The 24,833-nt window shown below is 38.9% G+C and overlaps 1 protein-coding gene across 1 annotated transcript in view; it reads left to right on the forward strand.

Annotated features, from left to right (window-relative positions):
• The window catches only part of EFEMP1 (EGF-like fibulin extracellular matrix protein 1), a 50,371-nt gene extending 29,904 nt beyond the window's left edge, over positions 1-20,467 (forward strand). Inside the window, exons 4-10 of the mRNA XM_010165808.1 lie at positions 6,152-6,274; positions 9,906-10,025; positions 12,660-12,779; positions 14,209-14,328; positions 15,863-15,986; positions 16,113-16,308; positions 19,238-20,467. Coding sequence (XP_010164110.1) covers positions 6,152-6,274; positions 9,906-10,025; positions 12,660-12,779; positions 14,209-14,328; positions 15,863-15,986; positions 16,113-16,308; positions 19,238-19,396 — 962 coding nt within the window. The 3' untranslated portion in view covers positions 19,397-20,467. The remainder of the gene's footprint in view (positions 1-6,151; positions 6,275-9,905; positions 10,026-12,659; positions 12,780-14,208; positions 14,329-15,862; positions 15,987-16,112; positions 16,309-19,237) is intronic.
• The last annotated feature ends 4,366 nt before the right edge of the window (positions 20,468-24,833 follow it).

Below are 24,833 nucleotides of genomic sequence, written 5' to 3' on the forward strand. Positions count from 1 at the left end.
GTGGAATATTCTGCTTACAAGATTGCTACAGACCAGAATGGTGAAAGCAAACATTTTGTGACTTGTTTGAACAGATGAGTATGTACACAAAAAAGGAGAGCATGAAGATGCTGTAGTAAATTGGAATATGTTGAGAGCCAGTGAGCAGCAAGAAGCTGAGGACTTCAGTCACAGTAAGACATATTTGAGTTAGTTAAGAAAACAGTTCTCCAGCTCTGGGCACAACATATAGGTATGAGCTAGAGGAGAAAAGGTTTAAATTGCTTAAATGAGATGAAGGATAGAAGTGGATTGCATTTTTTTTTTCTACAAAAGTTTGAAGCACTGGTGAAATGCATCTTGTGAATTTATGTACTCCTCATAATGATACGAAGAAAATTACAGAGATTAAGCTGTTGCATAAGTGAGCAAGCAGCATGAGTCAGGGGGTTTGGGAAAAATGAGTCACAGCATGAAGGGAACGGAGCCAGGTTTGTAGCTCAGAAAGAGAGACTAGGAAAGAATTTTATGGATGTAGATAAGAGGCTAACAGAACGGATTGCAGTAGAGAAGTAGAAAAGCTAAGTAGCTCTAAAATAGGGAACTGTACACTAGATTTAGAGAAAGCTATAGCTAAAAAGCAGGTCAGGCAAAATTTTTGTACACAACTGGTGGTTGAAATATAGAGCAGGCTGCCAAAGTCAGCAATGGAAGGACATAATTGTGTAAATCACTTCAAGAGGGAGTGCGGGTACATTTTTGGAAAATGAGGGAATCACTGGATATAGCTGCTAGTGAGGCTTGTGGAATTAAAACTATGAAATGAAAGTTGATTTATATTTTGAAGGAATACAGGAGTAAGCTTTGCTACCCTCCATGGTTCTCACATTATTTCTATAACACCCTACAAACTTTAAACAGTAGCTTGTGCAAGTCAGAGCATTATATTAACCTGCAGATAGTTATCCATATGAAAATCTTCCAAAATGGACTTTCTAGAATAGCCCTGCAAATTGCTGCAAAAGGCAGTATGTATATTAGGATGAGTCATTGGGGTCTGATGGCCACATTTACCATAGTACAGTTGAGGACTTCCATACACATTTTTGAAAAAGCACTGTGGCTTACATGTAATTTAATTAAGAGACCAGTGTCCTTAATTGGAATGATCCTCCCCTTACTTCTCTATTGACTCTGACTCAATTTAAAGTTTTTATATAGCAGTAATCATTGCTTGATTACTGCTATATAAAAACTTGATAGAGGACCATACCACCTAACCCATTTTGGGAATGGTAAGGTTTGAGTGAGTACAAGCCTGTGCAGGAAAAACAGAATACAAGATTTATATAATTAAAGACTGCTTAATGGTTCTGAATTCAAACTGTTCAGAGAACCTGAATTCTCTGGTTTGCAATCCCTCAAGTACTTGACTTTGAAACTGTCAAATTCTTTCAGTGTAGCATTCTGGATGTAACACCTGTAAATAGCATATGGAAATTTAAAGTACGCAATTCAAACACATTTTATGAATTTTGTTAGATAACTATTTAAGGTACAAATAAATCCCCTAATAGTTTTGGTTTTGAGTGGCCTATTGAAAGACTACGTAATTATCCCAGATCAGTTATTACAATGATCAAGACACTGAAGGTAACCCAGCTCTATTTTCAAGTAAGATCTATCTGCAAAAGGATTGTTAGAGACATCCAGGATATTTCAAAGGAAATTTTCCAAATACACAGGCTTTAACTGTCTAGAGAATAACTGTCTGGGAATAAAAATCTGAGCAACATCTTAGATCAGACTCTGAGATATAGTGAATTTAAGAATTAATCTATATTTCACAGGTTGCATCCATCAATAATCAAATACCATTTAGGTTGTTTACAATTTAATACAAGCTTACAGCTCTTGTTTATCTGTAGTGAACAGCACAACCTTTTAAAATGTTAGCTGAGATTAGAAAACACAAAGGAAAAAAGAAAGAATAATGTTAAAAGAGAAGATAGTTTTCGTTACTGGTTACCAATGTAATTTCAATTGCCCACCTGGGTGAACAAATGTACATGTAACATCTAGAAATGAAATTTAAACAAAGTTGATGAGGAATGAGTTGAGGGTATTTTCAGGTGTATCTTACAAGATACTTGCTTGATGTAGAAGCTTCAGCTATGGCATCAGTTACTGAAACATTTGTGGAAACAAACTTTATCATGATGACGCTAAATTTGGAAAAGAGGATGCAGAAGAAAGATGCTCAAGAATGAGCTTGTAAAAGCCCAATATTTTCTTTCTAGATCTGTTTCTTATACTGCACTCATCACTGTGGTATCTTGAGTGCTTTCCAGTAGTGCATTAAGCAACATGACAAACATCTGTCACATGTTTGTTCTCTCACCCTCTCCCCAGGGAGACAAGTGTGTGCAGTGGAGTGTCTTGTTTTAATTTTTTTAATTATTATAAATACACATGCACATAACACGTATTATTAAACATTTGTGCTAGAGAGGAAAGGTCAAACACATTTATCTTGCTCTTAGGATTAAAGCTAGTGAGCTCTGTGATGTTCCTCTAGGAGTTTCTGTCACACCCTTGCCCCAGATTGCTGTGTCTTCACAGATACCAAATCAGTGTGCCCACGGGTGTCTGCAGTGGGCAGAAACCAAAAGTCTGGGTTCCCAATACCTTCACTGACTGATCACATTGAAGTCCAGGAATTCTGTCGAGAAAGATCAAATGAAATGAGATGGTAGAATTTAAGGAAAATCATGTGCTTTGTATAACCGCCATCACATTCCTGTATTATTGCATTTGATACAGACTAGAAGCAGGAATTGATGCAGCTTCCAGATCACTGTCATAGAATCAGAAGGCACTATCAGAGGGCACTGTGCAAGTTATGATAAACAAGCTAGGAATCTAATGGATTGGAAAAGTCTGATTTAAACTGGAAAACGAAGTTCTTAGAATAATGGAATGAAGACCTGGGAGTTACTGATTTCCATACAGAGCAGAAAACAATCTGGAAACTTCAGATCAGTCAGATCCTGAACAATTGCAGATAGAGAGTCTACCAATTCAAGAACCATGAACACCTAAGTGGGAATCCCAGATCCATATTCTCACCACCAGTATAAGGTTATGCTATTTCATATGGGGAGAGAAGCGGGTGTGTATTCATAGATAACTCTACCTCTGTCACCTCAGAGAAAAATGGAGCTCATATGCCTCATCCCAAGGAGACCACCAACATTGATGTTGCTTCCTTCCTATGACTTTTACTCCTCTATTGCTCCACCAACTCTTAGGACAGAAAAAAAAACAAACCAAAAAAAACCCAAACAAAAAAACAACTTTCTCTAATGGAGGATGATTCAGGTCACATCGAGTGCCAAGAAGCTGAAGACTTCTCTTTAGGCCTCAGTCAAAGGCATAGATGCAAAGATCAGTGCAGCAACATCACATTTCAAAATCCACCAGTGCTTCTTTCCATACTCCACAAGGGCTGGGCTGCTTCTGGTATCACACCAATGCAATTCACGTTTGGAACTGCTTTCAGCACTGAAATCTTCCACTCACTTCCTCACCCTTGTATCACTCACAACAGTAGATGAATCTGTAATTGTTGCAATATTTGAGATTTCAAAACTGAATGTTCCAGCACTGAAACCTTTCTAGTTGCCCATTGTTCTCCTCTCACAATATTCTCCTTGAAGCACTTAAGAAACATGATCATCAGGCCATCAGCCTTCCTCTTACATTACTGATTTCTTTGCACAGATGGCAAGCATGGCAACCTACTGCCCTTCCCCAGTGAAGGCTAGAGGCTGCTCTCCTGTCCATCTTCACTTCCCACCTTAAGCAATTCAGTAAGAGTCAACCAAAAAAAAAAAAAAAGATTGGCATTTTCAAAGAACTCCCATCAATACTTCATTCCAGGTATCTGTTTCCCAAGCTTGCTTAGGGACTCATATCTCAACAAAAGCCATCTAGCTAAGACAGTTAAAGTAGCAAAAAGTACCATGATGATGCAGAGTAACACCACTGATAAAGCTCTTCTGAAGTCCACCACGAGTATGCCACATACTGATACGCATTTTCATGGCATATAGAAGACAGACAGGACATACAGTCACAGCTAATATGCAACCCAGTTCAGGATCCTAACTTGAGTAAGAAGCTTAGGAACACTCTAAAGTATTCCTTGAAAGGAGTCTCAAGAAAAGGTTGTTCATATAACGTAGATCTTTTTGGCCAGAACATTGAACCCTCCAAGAGTTTCCAAATGAGGAGGCAGCAAGCAGTCAAACACTACTTTTGAATAATTGTTTTTCTTTCAAACTGAACTTACCATTGGGAAAAAAAATCAAAGACCCTGAGTGCAAAAGTCAATCTAGTTTGCTTCATTTTAGCTGGAGTAGCTTATTATTCCAGAGAAATTAAGCTAAATGGAAATCAAGCCATGGATGCAAATGGCAACATAAGGACTTAATGCATTTTAACTACTTCAGCTTAAAAGGTAACTCATGTTAAGTTTACTAATATGTGAAGTTCTTAATGATCAAATAAACTTTTTTAGTTCCAGCACTGGAACACTCTGCAACAAAAAGGATTTGAACTGTATGAGTATTACAGTCATTTTATTTTTGACTTTTGTAGAAGCTAGGAGTACATGCAAAGCCCAGTGAAGTCCCTGCAAATACTTGCATTGAACGCCACTGTGCTTTGGCTCAAGCCTTTAACGATGTGTCTGGTTGGTATGAGGCAGCCAGCTACAGTCCCTGAAAGTCTTTACACCTGAGAATGTGCTTTTCAGCTGTCAGTACAGAACAATGCAGTCAGCAAGTCCTGCATCAACACAGGGGCTTTAGGACTGATATTATGCAGAAATGCAAAGAGCAGGCTAACATAAAAGGACTTTATTTCTCCTGTCAGATAAAGAGAAGATATATGCAAAATATTTGGACATTTGGGGAAAGGGCAAACATTGAGAATTAATTCAAACTGTCGATGGTTTATTTTTTATTTAATCTTGTGGTCAAAATTGTTTTCACTTGCTATGAGAAAGAATCCATCATTTTTTCCAAAGCACCACCCAGAATCTGCCACTGGTAATGTTCTAACGTCCCCAGTGCCTATACAAATAGAGAGGTCAGCTGAGATTTGTAAACTAGAGATCATAAGTTTTAAGGAATTTGTTTATTCAGCCTAGAGTCTCCAAATTGTGTACAATGCCAAAATTAAAGCCCTTTCACTGTACCGTGTCAGGTTACAATAAAAAGCTCTCCAACATTTTGGATGTTCAGATGAGAAAGCAAATTGTAATTCCATTTTAAGCAACCTATTTGTCAGCACATGCAGTTTAATTACAATTAAGTACCTCCAGCATTTACAATGAATAGGCAAAATCAAAATGTTGTTTTTATACTTGTATAAACCTGCATTTAGTGTGAACTAAAAGCTGCCTGAATTACACTGAAAAGTATCGGTCTAGTATTAGCAGTTTTAGCTGTACTGTTTAAATACAAACATACGTAAACTGTTTCCAAAGACTTTAACAGATTGACTGAATTAGGGGAATTTTCGTGGGAATGGCAAGAGGGAGATCTCTTCCTGATGAGAAGGCCACCACATACCAAGTTCCAAGTCCCTGTCCAAAGTGTGGAGCACGGGAACCGTGCAAAAGAGATCACCAGAGTCTTTTTAGTATTAGCAAAACAACGTATTTCTAACTCATCTCATTCTTGAGAAAGGGCTGAACTATATTTGCCGAAGTTTTCCCAGAGTAATTCAGCATACAGCAACCAGCACTGGAAAAACAAAACAAAAGTCAAATGACTGAAATATGATCAAGTTGCAAGAAGTTTACAAAAAGTTTTGTAGTGATAAGTATATTAATGGTATCAGGCAAATAAAAGTATCTGATTGTTTAAAATAACATATCTGAAAATATTTCCAAGTGCAGTATATCAGAATTAAAAGCTATTAGAAATCTGGTAACATTTTATGTCCTGCAAATGGAATTAGTGTTGAGAGGACATCTTTGGAGTATATTTGAACTTTTCTGCCTTCACTTATCAGTAGCTTGAAAATGGCTAAAGCCATTTCAACAGGCTAAATATTTTAAGTAAACTTTGTGACTAACATTGCATTTGCTTTTTTTATACAGATATAGATGAATGTGCAACGGGAATCCATAATTGTAGAGCTGACCAAGTATGTGTCAATTTAAGAGGGTCCTTCAGCTGCCAGTGTCCTCCAGGCTATCAGAAACGAGGGGACCAATGCGTTGGTAAGTTTTGCTCTAGACTAAATTATTTTCTTTCATTATCTGCAGTTACAAACTTCATATTGATTATAAAGTGTATGTGTACTATAAAATAGCATATGACTTTGAAATGCAATGGAATAATCACTTTATCACAATAATTAATCACTAAGACATGGAACTAGAAACTATTTTCAGTGTAATCAACACTTGGAGTTGAACTTCACAAGATTAATTTTCCTAATAGTTACCATTGTGTTTATTGTTTGTATTGGGGTATTGCCTGATGTCCCAGATATAAGTCTACTATAGCAGCAAACTAAAGCATGTCTTTCCAGTGACCACGGTGAGACCTGACTCAAGATCTGTAGGACAAAGCAGTCCCTTCACACAAACCTAATCCCTGTTCTGCAGAGCTCCCTTGCACAGCCTGTTTTAGTACTCAATTTTATGAGTATAAATGAAAGACACGGAAAGTCTGAACGCAGGTATACAATATTTGCAACTTATAAACCACTACACTTTATTCTTTGTGCCAAAATAAACTATTGGTACCCTTGGGACCCACACAAGTATAGTATTCAATTAAATCCAAGTGGAGTGTAAACACTGCATCTTTCCTATTCCATCCTCATTTGGGGACTTTATGCAAAAGTACCATTACTCTGTTCCTGCAGTCCTCCTTCAGCCTTTATTTAACACCTCTTTAATCGTTACTTCAGTTGATTAATTGCTTTTATAGGCACTCCAGCCTCAAGCCTGAGGTTTGTCAGAGATAATAAAAACAACAATAAAATAAGAGAATCAAATATAAGAGGTGGTCTTGAATAAGACACAAGACTGGTTTTATGCAGCCTAGGACAAAAGCATTTGGTTTTTGTGGGTTGGGTTTTTTTTTTGTCCTCAGCAGAACAGGAACAACAGAACTTCATGTTTTCCTCTTTTTCTTTGTGTTAGGGATCCTGCATTTGAAAGTGTTCAAGTTTTTTATTTTTAATCTCTTTCAAAAAAATCCTTGCAAAGGCAATAGGTAGTCACTGCCTAAGCCAAGCTGCAGGAAGGAAACTGGGGAAAGTTCAGTACACATCTAGACTAACTTAGATTTTTGGGCATGGCTCTTTCTTTAGGGTTCTGAGCCAAGGGCTGTAGAAATCAACCCCAAAATCCTTCTCTCTTTCCCAAAAGATGCAGATCAGGCCCTGAACTGACAAATTGATATAAACACAGATGTATCTGATTTTTCTCAGTTCCCTGTGCAAGAGTAGGATGAGTGGTTTGGAATGTAGGTAGAGGAATAGTTTTGACAGGTCATTGATTTTTATTTTTTTTCCCCCTTAAATATCTGGGGTTTATCTCGATTTTTTTAGAGCAGGTAAAGTGTATTACTGCTATGCAATAGCACTTTCAATGTCAAGACCTATAGTATGACCTGAAAGTCTCACAGGACACATAATACAGCACTCAAAAGAAAAGCAGCAGAATGATACACCCTTATATCTACATGTGAATAAATTTATGCTTCTAAATATATACATGAAGATGTCTGGAAAGTGAAATTTCCCTTCTCCTATTTAGGTCAAAACCCAGAATAACACCTGTGTTACATATTACATACTGACCTAAATTATAAGTACATCCCTACACTTAGTACTGTCAGCATTTCAGAATAAAGCCTGTCTTTAGAGATTTAATAACAACTTAGCCAGAAAATGTTCTTGAGGCCAGATCTTGATAGAGGTTCTCCATATGGGAGGAAATGTTTCTCAAATTTGAAAGAAAATTTTCCAGACTATTTTGGCCTCAAGGTAGAGGGAGAAAAGGACTCATTTCTAAAAATTGATTTATTTTAATCTAAATTCACTAATCATTTTTGTCTTTTTATTTTTTTTATTTTAATTTGCTTGTCCACATATTGAAAAATTAGTCTTTTCTGAAAAACAGGACTGCAGATAGCATGAATTGTTTTCCAGCATTACTTCAAACAGAAGATTTGGCTGAATTGATTAGATAATGCTTAGCCTTTAGATCTGCATGGACCTGATGTGCTTAATCCCACAAGGAAAACTCTCACTGAATTAGAGTCAGATTCTGGAAGCATTTATGTTTGTAAATGAAGTGTCTAAAGAGCAAAGCATTGCTCCTGTGTCTATATTGTACTCTCAGATCTTTGTAAGATCTTAGTCCTGAAAAAGTCAAGGATGGAAGAGATCTACAGTGCCCTCCTAAGTTATTCTTTTTCTACTTCCAAATTTCTCTGCAACAGAAGAGATACAGAGACAATCACTACTGTACGGATAGCCAGGAATTTTCCAGCATAATCCTTTTTCATTCAGAACCATCCAAAACACTCCACTGCTAAGTTTAACCCCAAACAGTGACTGCAAGTTTGGCAAAGAAAGGGTTAACTTCTACAGATTTTTTTTTTTCACTTGCTATTAAAACAAACACTTTCCTCATTATAAAAAAAAAAGTCTTGGCCTCTTTTTAAACACATCTATGGTGGAAACAGCTGGAGGTAGGAAACTCAAGATCTGGCATGGATATGGGAAGTGCCTTTCTTTGTTCCAGTGAAAACTGGTCTTATTTGTCTGAGCATTGAGCCTTTGAAATCTCACATTGTGTACATGTACAGAACACAGCATGGATTTCTTCACCAAGCTCAAGCAGGTTACAACTAAAAACGGCTGCTGCACATACATGCACGATCAGCATTGTGGCATAATTAAAAAAAATATATATATTAAGACAAAACCAGAGGCAGTATCTCCTCCAGAGTGCAAGGAAACTTAAAATGCAGAAAGGTAAAAGAATGGGCTGTTGCACATTTTATATGGTTCGCAGGTGAAAACCCTGCTCCAGTGCACATTAGGAATGCTGAGACTTGGAAAGGCAGCCTTCTCCACCTCAAAACCAGGGCTAATCTTCAAGGAGAGTCTGTGGAAAGTTAATACTGCCTGAGATAGCACCAACTTCAGCCAATCTGATCATCTTTCTTGGCACAGAAAGCAGAGCCAGAAGGTGCTAGTGCTGCTGTATGGAAAGGTATGCAGGAGAGGCAGGGAGGGGAATGGGAGCGATGGCTGCCTCTTAGGGGAGCAAGCCAGTTTCTGGGGGATCCCTGTGGAAGCACAACCACCTGTTTCCTTTTCAGGCTCATTAATCTTCTATCCTCACTATTCCCCTGCACTGAAACTCTGGACTCTTCCTAATGGAGCTGAAAAGATTTAGTATATGCTAAGAGTGCTGTGTGGAAAAATAAAAGCTACAAGTGACATTGACTGCATTAGCTGGCATTATGTCTGATCATGAGAAATCTTGGTTGAAATGCAGAACAAAACATTCTGGGTTTTACCTATAGAAAATAAACAAGACTAAGCAGTACTGTGGGACTGAATGAAAAATAAAGTTGGAATGGGTATGGATCTCAGCAGCTGGAAGACAATCAGCATAAAACAGATTTTTACAAAAGTTACTTAAAGAAAAAGTAGAAGAACATTCCCATTAGCATCCATAGAAGCAGCACTGAGCTCACATAAGCTTTTTTCCCTGCTTTTACTAAAGTGGAATTAACTTTACAGTTTCTTTGGACACCAGACAGCAACAGTGAACTGCTGTGATTCCATTTGAACTAATTTTTCTTTTTTTGACAACACAGACATCGATGAATGCACTCTGCCTCCGTATTGCCACCATCGATGCGTGAACACTCCTGGCTCCTATTATTGCCAGTGCAATGCTGGTTTCCAGTTAGCATCCAACAATCACACCTGTGTAGGTAAGAACTTCTCTGCATGTGCTTACACATGAGCTCACTCAGTATACAGACAAATACTGACACATGACTTGCACTGAAATTTAAGTATCTTTGTCCCAACTTAAAGGAAATAAATGCCAACCGGTAAGACATACCAGTTGCTGGTTGGATGAGGCTTTGAGCAACCTGGTCTAGTGGAAAGTGTCCCTGCTCATGGCAGGGGTGTTGGAACTGGATGATCTTTAAGGTCCCTTCCAACCCAAACCATTCTATGATTCTATGCTGTACTGAGAGGCTCTCCTGCAATTGATCCAAGTACAGGAAGGTTAGAGAGAAACTTGGAGCCTTATTGAAAACCTCTTATTTTGTTGGCACAGCAAGTTTCTGAGGAGCATCTAGTTTGGAACTGGAACCCTGAAGGATTATATTGATTATTTAATCTAAGATTTAATTATGCTTTCCATTCTGGTGGATCGTTTTGCGTTATCATTGGCTTTCATGATATTATTCCCGGCTCATGCAACACAAAGGCTGGAACTGGAAACCAAGGGAAGCAATACTATACCTCTGTTCTAGAAGAATTAGAGTAATAGTAAAAAGGTAACTATGGCTGCTGAGGTGCAGAGACAATAGCCATTAAAAAAAAAAAATCAAGAGATTGTTGATAGACATGGTCAGAAGTTCTTTATGACTATAATTTTTATAGATTTATATATAAGGATATGTATATAAATATATTATATAAATATTTTTTTATATCTAGAAAAATCAGTCTGGGTTTTCCAGCTTCTACCGTTACTTCCAAGCATTGTCATATCTTACCAAGTATCCTGGCACACTGCATAGCACTGAAGTGAGAGAGGAGTGTTTTTCCACCAAATGATTTCCACCAAAAAATTGCACATGAACACAAAATAACCATGGGACAAGTTGCTATTTATTTGCCCCTTTCCATGGCTCAAATGCAAGGTGTATTCTTTCACTTAATTCACAAATCCATGGCAACTCTAAGTTCACCTACAAGAAAGCTGGGGAGGGACTTTTTACAAGGGCAGGTAGTGACAGAACAAGGGGTAATGGCTTGACACTTGAAGAGGGGAGGTTTAGATTTGATATTAGGAAAAAATTCTTTCCTGTGAGGGTGGTCAGACACTGGCCCAGGTTGCCCAGAGAAGCTGTGGCTGTCCCCTCCCTCCCTAGAAGCGTTCAAGGCCAGGTTGGATGAGGCTTTGGGTCTAGTGGAAGGTGTCCCTGCTGATGGCAGGGGGGTCGGAACTGGATGAGCTTTAAGGTCCCTTCCAACCCAAACCATTCTGTGATTCTATGATTCACCAAAGCATCCCTTCTCTGACTTACTGGCTTCCCAGTCTAGTATGGCATACTCCCACCAGGAAAGGTGAAATAAATCTTAAGAAAATTTGTAAATGAATGGTTGCTGCATAAAGACAGACTTTCACATCTGCAACAGTCACCTGGCAGAAGTGATAGGTGACAGCTGTACTGATCACATTTGTGTTACAACTTCTGCATATACTGAAAGTGGGTTAATATTTCTTGGAGAGAAAACGAACAGAACTGTGGCTTGGGTTAGCTTATTTATTCCTTCTGGTAGTATTGTTATGATGTACATTATTTGCACTGTTGCCAGAAATTAACTAAAAAGAGGAAGAAAAAACTTTGTAATCAATTTTGCCTTATTACCATTCATTTTCAGGACTAGGAGGTTCATCACACAGAAAATTAATGTCCTCCTCGCTGGTTTAGTTTTTATGAATGCCTGCTCTTAGTCATCTGTGTCAGTTTTTAGTTGTATCTGTAAATGACTGATTGTTGCTGACATTTATAAGCATTTGCAAAAGCCATGAACTCAAGATTTTTTATTTTTTTTTCAAAATGCAGCTCTCTACTAATGGCTATATCTGATAATTGCAAATATGAATGGAAAATATGTAGGGGAAAAATACAAGGAAAAATACACTAAAAATCTACAGAGTGAATGACAGGAACAGCAGTTAGTCAACAGCCTGTGAAAAACAAGGGTTATAGATTCCAGAGGTGATTACGGTTATATAAACTTCCCATTAAAAATTGCTTTTCTTCTCATACCACAGGATTCTCACATATGCTCTTAGGATGGGCACATCACAGAAAAAATCTAGCACAGAAAAATATCTTCCCCCAATGCAGTCTAGGCCTTAAAGTGTCCCAAAACTCAACTGGCCTCAAAGGCTCATGTTATAATTGTAATGGAATTTAAAAGAACAATTTTTAAGAGTAATAAATAGCTCATATAAATCTTAACCACTGCATGATGAGAGGTCTTATCAGTATGTGTTCCTTATATCAGTTATTTATAGAGACTTGGCATTTTGTACCTGAAGAAAAAAAAGATGCTGGAATGTGGACTTTAACAGCCACACTAAACATTTTTGGAAGAATTCATCAGACATTAGAATAACCCTCATTCCTGGAAAAATACTCTTTTTCTACATGGAATGTAAAGCATAGATCTGACATCATTCCAGTGACTGCAGATCTATATTGATATAGTCAGCTGAGCTTCTGCTTAGCAATAGACCCAGACTAAGGTCTAATCCACTTAATCAGCCTAATTACCAGCCACACAAGATAAAGATCTGTAATTTTTCCTTTCAGACATAAACGAATGTGATGCCAATAACCCATGTGCACAACAGTGTTACAATATACTGGGTTCTTTCATCTGTCAGTGTAATCCAGGATTTGAGTTAAGCAGTGACAGAATCAACTGCGAAGGTAAGCAATTTTTTTGTCTTGGAAGAGCGATTTTTTTTTTAATTAATTTCCCAGAAGTCTTTCTTTGAACTAAGGGATATAATTCAAGTGGAGCTGCACTGTGGGTGCAGTTTGTAGCCAAAACCCTCAAGACATTTATTTTTTTTATGTTGAAAAGTGGTTGCTAATACACACCTTAGTAGCTACAGCTGCATTCAGGTACATCTAGATACTGATATCTCTCTTCAATATTAAGTGCAAAACAGGACAGACATTACTACGTTTCAGACCACAGCTGGGAAGAATAAAGCTTCTGAATACTTATTTCAAACTCACTTTAATTGTGTGTGGTCTAATGCTGATGACCATTAAATGAATCGGAAAGGAATGCAAACCAAAAACAAGTGAAATTTTGTGCATTATTAGGCTCCTCTGAAAAGAAAACCTCAAATTTTTGATTTTAAGGAAGCAACAATTGTGCTTTTGAGGTGCTTTCAAGCCTGTGTATACAAACAGCATGTCTCCTGATGATTATATAATCAACACTTTATTTCCTCTGCCAGAGTCTCCACAGGGGTCCTCTAATCTCCTTTTGGACACATGATGATCTCACCCTTAAAGCCCATATCCTTTCTCCCAGTTTTTGAGCCAAAGAGGTCTTTTTGGTTTACCACTACCCTCCTAAACAAGCCAGCAGAGCTATTACAGATGCTCCCTCTCCAAGTTTCTTAAGCTAATCCTACTTGCAAGTGAACAGAACAGGGAGCAGCAAGCATCCAGCCTCCAAGGACATCCCTGGCAGAATCAAGAACTGGGCTCAAGCCCCAGAGGTAGCAGGAGGGAGCAATGCTGTTCTCCAAGCCATGCCTTAGTTTTGATAGGTTTAATTTAATTTCTTGTTAATGGTATATACTGATAAATTGTGTTTCAGGGTACGCTACTTTAGCAAGGGACTGATGGTTACAAAAGGATAAAATAGCAAAAGAGACTAGCATACACTGAACATTATTTGAAGACAAAAAATAGGCCTTACCCTCCTTCCCAAAGAGCTGCTCCATTAGGGGAGGGCACAAATACAAAGGCAGTAGTTTTGCCTTACTAACCAATCTCACATCTCTGGTTTTTGTGAGAGTAATCACATTTTGGAATACTAAAAGTATAAAGTTTCAAGAGTTATTTTCTCAAACCTGTTCTGAAGTCTGATTTAGCTTTAGTTTCCTCAAATCCAAAATTCTCATTTTGGAAGATTGACAAATCTAGTAGTAGAAGAACTAGCTCTTCTTTTTGCAACTTTGAGGCATTAAGCAGTACATTTCAGTTCAACAACTTACTATTTTTAGACAGAATTATTTTTTTTTCCTGTTAGAACCAGAATTTAGCTTTTATATTTAGTTCTATAACACGATAGATGTTAAAAACCAATAACTTTAAGCTCTTTTTCTCTCTGCAGACACTGATGAATGCAGGACCTCAAGTTATATGTGTCAGTATCAGTGTGTCAATGAACCAGGAAAGTTCTCATGTGTCTGCCCTGAAGGATACCAGGTAGTAGGAGGCAGAACATGTCAAGGTAAGTGCCCTCATCTTTGCAGTCTCAATACTGCATTATTAACACCACCATTTCAGGCAAGACTAAGAATGCTTGCTATCTAAGTGTTTGTATTTCATGACAGGATTACCATTATGCCAGCAAAAAATGTTGATAAAGCATTTGATGATTAACTGCATATTTATATTAATTCATATTTGAATCCTTCAGCTCAAGCTCCAAGTCCTTCAGATTCCAGGGACAAAATTTCAGTTTTCACAACCCTCAGGTAAAACTTGTCCTAGATGTCTAGGTAGCAAGTCGAAGTTTCAGAGATAAGCACCTCTGAAAAAAAAAAAAAATCAGGCCATTTTTTGCAGATGCTACACATGGCTTTCTATCATGTTTCATTTTATAGAGGTTTCTAAATCCAGCCACAGTATAAATGAAAGTTATGTTTCTTCTGATAACAGAAGGAAAAAAACCGCAAGACTTGGACAGCTTAGATAATCTGTGTTTAGAAAATAAATGTTCTGGTCAGGTGCCACCAAATGCCAGAGTTCTAAAGTTTGTAGTTTTTTTCCTCACTAGTGCAAAATGTCTCCACATTTTATTAGAGAATCTTGCAGAACATCATCTTAAGTGCAAGAACCATTGTTTATGTAATCAAGAAAACGATTTAACAGTCATTATTCTTAGAAATATGTAGGTGTGCAAATTATTGGCAGAAGGGCTGAGGAAATAACTCAATTTTTTTTACTAATATTTTTTATAAAATTCAGATTTATTTCTTTCCCTTCTTAAGAACAGAAGCTAATACTGAACATTGCAGGGTAGTTAGTTTGATGATCTAAAAATCTGTTTGTGCCTTCTGAAAGATTACATTTGAACAAACCCTTTCTGTAACTGTGTTAATTTGAGGAGATCATCTCCTGTGTTAACTTGAGGAGACCATCTAGGTAGACAGTAGCGGGGCTCTGGCACTGTCAGGATAACAGAGCATTAATACAGCACAAATCTGACAGTCCACACCTCCATTCAGGGTTATTTTCCCAGGAAAAAATTGGAGCTCTACTTTGCACAATTAACAAGTTTTCATTATTCATTTCAAAGCTATTTTAGTTAAAATGTAGCCATTAACTAAGCATTTTAGTTAGACCATGTGACTGAGGTAATTAAAAATGAGAACCTGCAAAAGGCAGGAAATAACAGTTCTTCCTCAAACCTTTTTCTTCTGTCTACAAGATATCTTCTGGAATAAAATCATTCTTTGCTAATTAGAAACTTCATGGTATTTCTACAGTTGCATTATGTATGATTAATATGTTTCTTTAGTCAACTAAAAAAAAATCTTCAGACTTAATTAACACTCAATAAAATTTATTCTATTTCAGCATAGAGAAATCCTTTATAGCCAGGCCCCAGAAAAGCAGGTAAAGAATACAGAAACCTGTTGGGTTTCAACAGACAAGCAGGTGGTGGTTTTTTGGTTGTTGTTGTTTTGAGGGCATTGTGTTTGTTTTGTAGCAAACTCATTTCCATCTGCTTTGACACAGTCCTTTTTCCTTCCACGTAGATATAAATGAGTGTGAGACTACCAATGAATGCAGAGAGGATGAAATTTGCTGGAATTACCACGGAGGATTTCGTTGCTACCCAAGAAATCCTTGTCAAGAGCCCTATGTCCTTACATCTGAGAAGTAAGAGAAAAATTAGGGTTTGGGTTTTTTTAGGATCATCCTCAACAGTCTACATGATCAAATACAAGAGAAAGCAAATACCATTTGTTTGAAGCTATCACAGTTTCATCCATTTTTGTTTTTCAGCCGCTGCGTCTGCCCTGTTTCAAATGCCATTTGCCGAGAGCTGCCTTACTCTGTCGTGTACAAATACATGAGCATCCGCTCGGACAGAACAGTGCCCTCCGATATCTTCCAGATTCAGGCAACCACTATTTACCCCAATACTATTAATACATTCCGGATCAAGTCTGGAAACGAAAATGGAGAATTTTACCTGAGAGTGAGTATTGATGGGAGCTGGACCCTTAGCAGGGTATAAAGATCACTAGTGTGACCAGCGTGTCACAGTGCCTTGCCATTTTAACAAATCCATCAAGTGTTCCCATAAAAGCATCACAGAATCCCAAAATTTATCAGCTTAATACTTCCTCATTAATTGTGCTTGGTTTCCAAGTTTTAGAAAGCCTTTTACTTCTCTACCTGAAAACTGTAAAACGAATCAAACTATTTCTTTCAAATGAATACAACACTAGTAGCAATCATGAATACTTTAGCAATCCTGTGACATCCACAGAATCATAGAATGTTGAGAGTTGGAAGGGACCCACAAGGATCATCGAATCCGACTCCTGTCCCTGCACAGGACAATCCCAAGATTCAGCCTATGTGTCTGAGGGCATTGCCCAAATGCTTCTTGAATATTGTCAGGCTTGGTGCCATGAGCACCTCCCTGGGGAGCCTGTTCCAGTGCTCCACCACCCTCTGGGTTAAGAACCTTTTCCTCATGTCCAACCTAAACCTTCCCTGGAACATCTTCCTGCCATTTCCTCTGGTCCCATCATTGGTCGCCAGGGAGAAGAGGTCAGCACCTGCCCCTCCTCTTCCCCTTGTGAAGAAGTTACAGACTGCAATGAGATCTCCTCTCAGTCTTCTCTTCTCCAGGCTGAACAAACCCAAGCGACTTCAGCCTCTCCTCTGAACCCTTCACCAGTTTAGTGCCCCTCCTATGGACACTCTCTAGTAGCTTTCTATCCTTTTTATCCTGTGGCACCCAAAACTGCACCCAGTACTCGAGGTGAGGCCACACCAGTGAAGAGCAGAGCAGGACAATCACCTCTCTCACCCGGCTCACAGTGCAGTGCTGGATGCACCCCAGGACATGGTTGTCCCTCTCGGCAGCCAGGACACACTGTTGGCTCATGTTCAACTTGCCATGGACCAGAACCCCCAGGTTCTGGAGGGCTCTCTGCAGGGCTGCTCCCTAGTCTGTGTGTGTGTCCAGGGTTGCTGCGTCCCATGTGCAAAATCCAGCACTTGGCCTTATTCAAATTCATACAGTTGGTGATTGCCCAGCTCTCTAATTTATCTAGATCTCTCTGCAGGGCCTCTCTGCCCTCAAGAGTGTCCACAGCTCCTCCCAATTTGGTGTCATCTGCAAACTTAGTTAGCAGTCCTTCAAGTCCTGTATCCAAGTCATTGATGAAGACATTAAAGAGCATCAGCCCCAGGATGGATCCCTGCAGGACCCGTGAGATACCTGTATGCTTTTCACTCTCTGTACCAACACTCCATACATATGTATTTAGGAGAGGATTATAGAAAGATTCCTTGTACAATTACTTTTATTAAATTTCTCATTTTGGTGAAAAAGTAAAGAATAATAGCTTGGGATGGGGCATTGATTTCTCAAGTGCTAAGTGCAGGCCAACTTGCAAAGGTTTTGTGTTGAAACATACTTAAACCTTTATTTTCCCAAAGGGCTGCAACTATTTCAGAAAACCACAAAGGTTCAAATGACTTACAATAGCAGTATTTCCTGTTGGTATAATGCATTCAAGTACATACACATGAATGGAAGTGTCTATAACATCTGCTTTTTAAGATTTTTTTGGAAGAAATCTGATTTTCTTGGACGCTTGTAATATTTACAAATTCCTGGGAAATCCTTTTTGCTTCATATGTGGCTTTACACTCAGTAAAACAGAATCAGCATAAAAATTTAAATCATAAATATATTAATTGGAAGGTTTTGGGGTTTTTTTTCCAAATATGAAGATTAGGAGATTTTGATAATACATCCAAAAAGTGTACCAAGATTTGGCATTGCCTATTTATACCATGTTTCTCCTGAGATGGGAACAGGGAACTACTCGTCTGTATCTCACTTTTTCTGACATAACCTATAATCTAATGGTTTTCCCTGAATTTATGACACATCAAAACTCCATTCCTACCCCCAAAATACAGTTATTTGCTTAAAAAAAAAAAAAAAAAAGAACAATATCACTCCAGCTCTAGTTTGGGTTAGACCCCAATCTAGCCTTCGGGCTGACTTCCTTTAGACTAACAATTCCAAACGCCTGTTGCCACCTAACAAGGAACCACAGGCTTTAAATAAGGAAGCATGTGTTTATTCCTGCCCAGGAACTGCAATAAACAAAGGCTGGCTTAGAAGTTATTCTGACTGTTTTAGTACAAGTCTGAGCTGGGTCTGAGATACAGCAGATGGACTGGATTCATCTGTATACCCTACTCATGTGACATGGTGAGAAAAAATTTGTAGTAGGTGAAGGGAGAGATGGAATTTAGCCTTTTATTATCATCTGTAAATTACAAAGCTGTTTAACAAACTAGCAGCACGCCATGGACAAGGCCTGTCAATGTTCCCCAGTGGCACAACCCCAGACTGGGAAAAGACCTTCAGATCAGTACAAGATGGGGATGGCAACAGGCACACAAGTTGCAAAAATTCCCAGTGGTTACAAGGGGAACACAACTTCTTTTGGAGCATGAGCCATGAGGTAGACTTAGAGTTTCCCTCCACTGAACAAGCTACATCACTGTTAAAGACCTTACATCTCTTGTTTTACTTATTCTCCATATATTTTAAAAGCTGATAGATGGGGATAAAAACAAAGACCATCCTGGGATAGATTACCACTTTTCACATCCTTCAGAAGAGTCAGCATAACCAGGAACAGATTTTGCAGTGCAGTTTATTCCTCTGAGCCCTCGTCAGGTAAAGTTTTCCCTGCAGCAAAGCCAGGTGTGAGATTAGTCATGGCCATTTAAAAATGTTAAAAGAATGCTTGCATTGTGTATCTCTGTGCTGAGACAGAGCATTTTTACAAGGTAGTAACACACAAGCACTCTCTTGACACAACTACATTTGACTGAATTAAAGTTTGTTGTTGTTGTTTTTCTTTCAGCAAACAAGCGCCGTAAGTGCAATGCTTGTACTGGTGAAATCGCTCTCAGGACCAAGAGAACACATTGTGGATCTGGAGATGCTAACAGTCAACAGTTTGAATTATCGTACAAGCTCGGTGTTAAGATTAACGATAATAGTGGGACCCTACGCATTTTAGTGGTTTTCAGTAACCCTTCCCTGGCACTTAAAGCAGCCAAAGAATATTATCTTAAAGAAAGCACTTACTATTTTATTTATAGATTTCGCTCTGTTTTGGTTTTTTTTTTTTTAAGATTTTAGTAAATTGATATCTTTAATCCACACATTACACCTGTAATTCAAAATTAGATGTGTTCCATAGTATAACATGGGCATTGTCACTTTCTGTATAAAGATTTAAATCTTTTTTATTACCTTTCTTGGACTAGATACATACTACGCTTTTGTATGAGAACTGTATGTTCATACTATCCTGTAAAACTTCACACACCCTTCCTAGCCAAATAGGTCATACAATTAAAAGGTGATCTTCTGTGTTGTTTTTATTTTAAATTCTAATGCAGCTACACTGACAATCGCTAAAAGAAAAAAATTATATAGTATGAATGATACAAAAAGTAACGGTTACCTGATAAGCTAAAATATATTTCTTTAACTACTTTGTAACAAAAGATAACAGTCAATAAAAATCTATTTCTGTAGACTTTTATGTGCTATCAGTTGGTTTTTCTAATCTGAGTTGGAGGTAAAAGTTATATTGTGAGAAATGTTTTGCATTGGGTTTCTATATGCAGATTGTTAGCCATACCACAGAATAACATTCTGCTCTCTCCAAGAAAAACAGACCATAGGAAGAAAATTTCTCCAACAATGAAAGAAACTCCAAATGGAAAATCACCATGCAGGGCACGTGTGTCCATGCTTTCTTCTGAGAACACTGTTGGTAGTTACTGGCTAGAGGGATACAGCATTTTCAGACAGGAGTTACCGTGCTATTTTTCCAGAATTATTATGTTGTATACCAAGAATTGAGTGCATTCGCTTATTAAGTTATATCATGTTCAGGCACTTGGTCCTGTTCATACTCTTACAACTCAGATGTATCATGTACAGTGTTCATAAAATTTATTTCTAATTCAAGAACTAATAACATCTTTTGTAATATGTAAAATCTTATTTCTTGTTTAAAATGTAGTAGTTAATCCTTTGATGTACAAAATTTTTAATAAAGATCTCTTACCATATTGTATTCGGTCTTTTTGAGGTAGTTTATCAGCTGCTTTAGAGGGCTGAATTGTCAGCTACTGTGGGAGTCAGCAAAGCCCCATCAAGCTCTGCAAAGTCAGAATCACCCCAGTCTCAGTCCATATAGTATTAGTTCATGGGAGATGAAAAACACAATTCCTTTGTAGAAGGACAAATGTATCACCTACTGAGTTTTAGTTTGACATGTCATTAATGAAGGAAAAATACATCAATGTACACACACTGTACATTAGTTAGCTGTTGATCTATAGGAAGGAGCCTCTTTTCTACTTAAAATTCATTTTCTATAGAAAATATTTGTGAATAGTGCATACATTATACAGAAAAAACCCCTCTTGTGTTACAGACCCACAGGGTCATATTTATCATGTCAGTCACCCTCAGTGATTGCTTTCAGGGGATGCACCCAAAGAAGCAACAAGCATAGAGAACTTGGCATCCAGAGGCCCTGCACGGCAAGACAGCAAAAATTTGCTTCAGAATATAACTTGGAACAGGCCACAACTGCTCTGGTTTAGGGTGACACATCCCCCTTGCTCAGACAAATTGCAGAGCAAGACCCCATTATCCAATGATCATTCCTTCAGGCAATCATTTGTGGCTTTAAACAAATACTTCATCTGCCAAAAGGTTCAGAGCACATGGTTGTGGCATAGGCCAAAAAAACAGTGCTAGCATTGGGTCGTATTTTCTTTGCCTGGGGCCCCGGAGCCGTGGGACGCGACCCCAGGTAGCCTTCATACCTCTCTACAGAGAGGAGCTCACCAATACAAACCCAGCTGCTTTGCAGAGGGATTTAATTTGTTTTCCCTGTGGTGAAAACTCTCTGATATAAAGAGCTTGGCTTGTAGGAAGCTCCTTCCTTTCCCCAAAGGGATTCCTCCCCATTCATCATCACTACAAATTTACTTGGTTTAAAAGGCAGCTCCTCAACCCACATATGTACTGAGCAAAATGCCTCCAATCTCCTCCCTGCAATTCTTGTGGCAGGCAGCACACGCTCACCTCCACACTTAGTCTGTCAACTAACATCTTCTCTCCATGCAGTCTGTCCTTACAACCAAGCTGTGTTGGCCTAGGGGTGTCCCCCTCTACCTCCAGCACCAGCACTGTTCTCTTACATCAACTTCTAACTTCCCAAACTGTGTAATTCAGCATTGCCCACTCCAATTGATTTTGTTGTTGTTTCTAGGTTTACAATGGCCAGTTTTCTCTTGATAGGTGCCCAGAGGAGGCCCAAGTGGCTTTGCCTCCTTCAGTCCTGGGACTTGCACAGCACCAGGCTGGTCCCTGCAGTGAATCAAACAGCCACAAATCATCCCAAACATCCCCAAACTGCCAGGCTCTACACAAAGGATTCACTCTACCTTCATGTTCTGCCAATACAAGTCAGCTACTTAGTCACACCAGTTTCATCACTGATACTTTTCACAGAATCACAGAATGTCAGGGATTGGAAGGGACCTCGAAAGATCATCTAGTCCAATCCCCCTGCTGGAGCAGGAACCTAAATGAGATCACACAGGAAGGCATCCAGGCGGGTCTGGAATGTCTCCAGAGAAGGAGACTCCACAAACTCTCTGGGCAGCCTGTCCCAGTGCTCTGTCAACTTCACCATAAAGAAGTTTCTTCTCAAGTTTAAGCGGAACCTCCTGTGTTCCAGCTCACACCCATTACCCCTTGTCCTACCATTGGTTGTCACTGAGAAGAGCCTGGCTCCATCCTCATGACACTCACCCTTTACATATTTATAAACATTAATGAGGTCTCCCCTCAGTCTCCTTTTCTCCAAGCTAAAGAGCCCCAGCTCCCTCAGCCTTTCCTCATAAGGGAGATGCTCCACTCCCTTAATCATCTTGGTGGCTCTGTGCTGGACTCTCTCAAGCAGTTCCCTGTCCTTCTTGAACTGTGGGGCCCAGAACTGGACACAATATTCCAGATGTGGCCTCACCAGGGCAGAGTAGAGGGGGAGGAGAACCTCTCTCGACCTACTAACCACACCCCTTCTAATCTGTGCTTCTCTGACAGTGACCCAAAACTGAACATTATAGCGATCATACAGAACAATAATATGGGTAGTTATCAAATGGTATGAACAGCAGAGGCAGTTGTAGCTTGTACATGTGTCCAAGTCATATTCAGCTCACTCATTCCCCTCATCTCTTCATACTCATAGACTCACCTTGACCCATTTCATTTTCCACAAACTGTCCTGCCAACCACCCCAGCTCCCTGTTTGCGATACTCAGGTCTATACAAGACCACTCACAGCCCAAACTAGCCAACTCGGAGGTGATCACACAGCTCAGGAGTGCAGGTCCAGCCACTTGCCATTATAAGGCTATGGGATGGTTGAGATCTAAACGCAGTTGCTGGGTGTGTGCGCCGCTCTCCACGCACGACATGAATCACTGCGCTTGTATGGAAGCGGGGAGCTGAAATAACAGCAGCCCCTCCAAACCAAAACACAAGCAGGCGAGCAGAGCAAGCCAGGGACTGCAGCTGGGCCATGCAGAAATTGGAAGGGGGTGGTTGGTATTGTTTTGGATAGGGGTGCGGCATGTGATCAAATGTGAGTGTCCAAAAGAAGTCCATAATCAAAATGAGAAAATGGTTCAGAGCCTGAACAAGGAGAGCTTTTGTACATGGTGCTGTGCCAGAAAAATCTGCGTTGTTAGCAGGGAAACCCACAAATTCATCCCATTCTCCAGGAAACCAGGACTTTGTATGTTGCTTGCAATGGAGAGAGAGCTGCAGCAAACACGCAACAAGAGTTTGAATAGCTACTAGGGTCAAAAGGGACACTGGAATCCTAAGAAATTATACGAGAGCAAAGTGTTTGCTCAGCCTTCACTATATCCCACTGGCATGACCATTATCAATAACATGCTCCAGGAAAGATTCTCATATAAATCTCCGTCACTGCTGGAAAAGAATCTAAATCAGGATCACATGCAAAGTTTAATATCTTCTCAGAAAAAGAAAATAGAAAAAAAAAGTAAAAAAAAAAAAGAAAAAGAGGACTTTGAGCAAACAGAACTTAAGGAAATAGAAATGCAAGTTCATTTACTTCCGAGACCACCTGAACACAGTGCAGTGGGATTATTTTGTTTGGAAGGATCGCAAATGCAAGTTTATTGTTGAAACCTGTTTCCATGACTGCAAAGAGTTGCTTATGTTTTGAATGATCATCCATGTTTCTAACTTTATAACTCTCCTATTAAAATATAGAACAGCTGCTGCTCCAGTCAGCTGTTCGGCATATGGAGCCCACCAGGGACAAAGCCCACTGTTAACACAGAGAATTATTTTTAACGCCCTCACATTTCTAAACCTCACCATCATCTCAGCAAAATGGCACGTTTCCACACTTCCCAGCTGGGGGAACACCTGCATAATGCAAAACTGAACTGTGCTGCATCTGGTACAAAAACCAATTTTATTTCATCTGGACAGCAGAAAAAGTTATCAGCCCCAGTGAACAGAAACAGGGCAAAAAGTTAACTGTGTTTTATATCTGGGGAAAAGCAGATGTCTAGTTAAGATGTTTATACTGCAAACATTTCTGTATGTATTAGGAAGAAAGAGAGCTGTTTAATAAAATGGAGTTGGCTTACAGTTGCCAAAGCAAATTTGAAGGACAGTACAACAGCTTTTGTCATTTTTGCATGGGAAAAATTACAGTCTGATTTTATATTATATTGATATAGATTATGTACATTGAACAAGTTTGGGGTTTTTTTAAAGTGATCTGAAAATTAACTTTTTTAAAGCCTCCTGTTTCTTTTCTGTATTTGCTCAGCAGAAAAAGCTGCAAACATTGTGTCACAACAGTATAACAAAATAGTATTAAAGGCTTCCCTTGATTACTCTCTGGTATCTCAGAAAGCACCTTGATACTGCATTAGGGGCTGTGTGGCCAAGACACAGCAATGCTTCCTGCAGATCAAAATACTGGATTTAGGTGAGCTCCAAGTTTTGTTTGTAAACAGCGTCACATTGTGTCAGTCACATGTTGTTTCTGCTCTTGCTTGAGAAGAAATTATTTCACTTTTTGATCCAGAATCCCAACTGTGCCAGAGGGACATCAGTGCTCTGCATCTCTGCTCCCTCCCAGAAATACATCTGAATAATTAATATTTTTTTAATTTTAACATAATATTGTTGTAATTGCTACATAACATAGTACATATGTATTCAAACAGATCAGTCTTTTGAAGGTGAAAGATGCAACTCCCAGCTGAGCAATTCAGCAGCTCCTGCCCTGCAAGCACACACTCTGATGCACTTTATTGCACAGCTTTAATTAAACTTTTTATTTTTGTCTCCCCCCTCCACCAGAAGACACC

Source organism: Antrostomus carolinensis, unplaced genomic scaffold, assembly GCF_000700745.2.
Source record: "Antrostomus carolinensis isolate BGI_N321 unplaced genomic scaffold, ASM70074v2 scaffold4834, whole genome shotgun sequence".
NCBI lineage: Eukaryota > Metazoa > Chordata > Aves > Caprimulgiformes > Caprimulgidae > Antrostomus > Antrostomus carolinensis.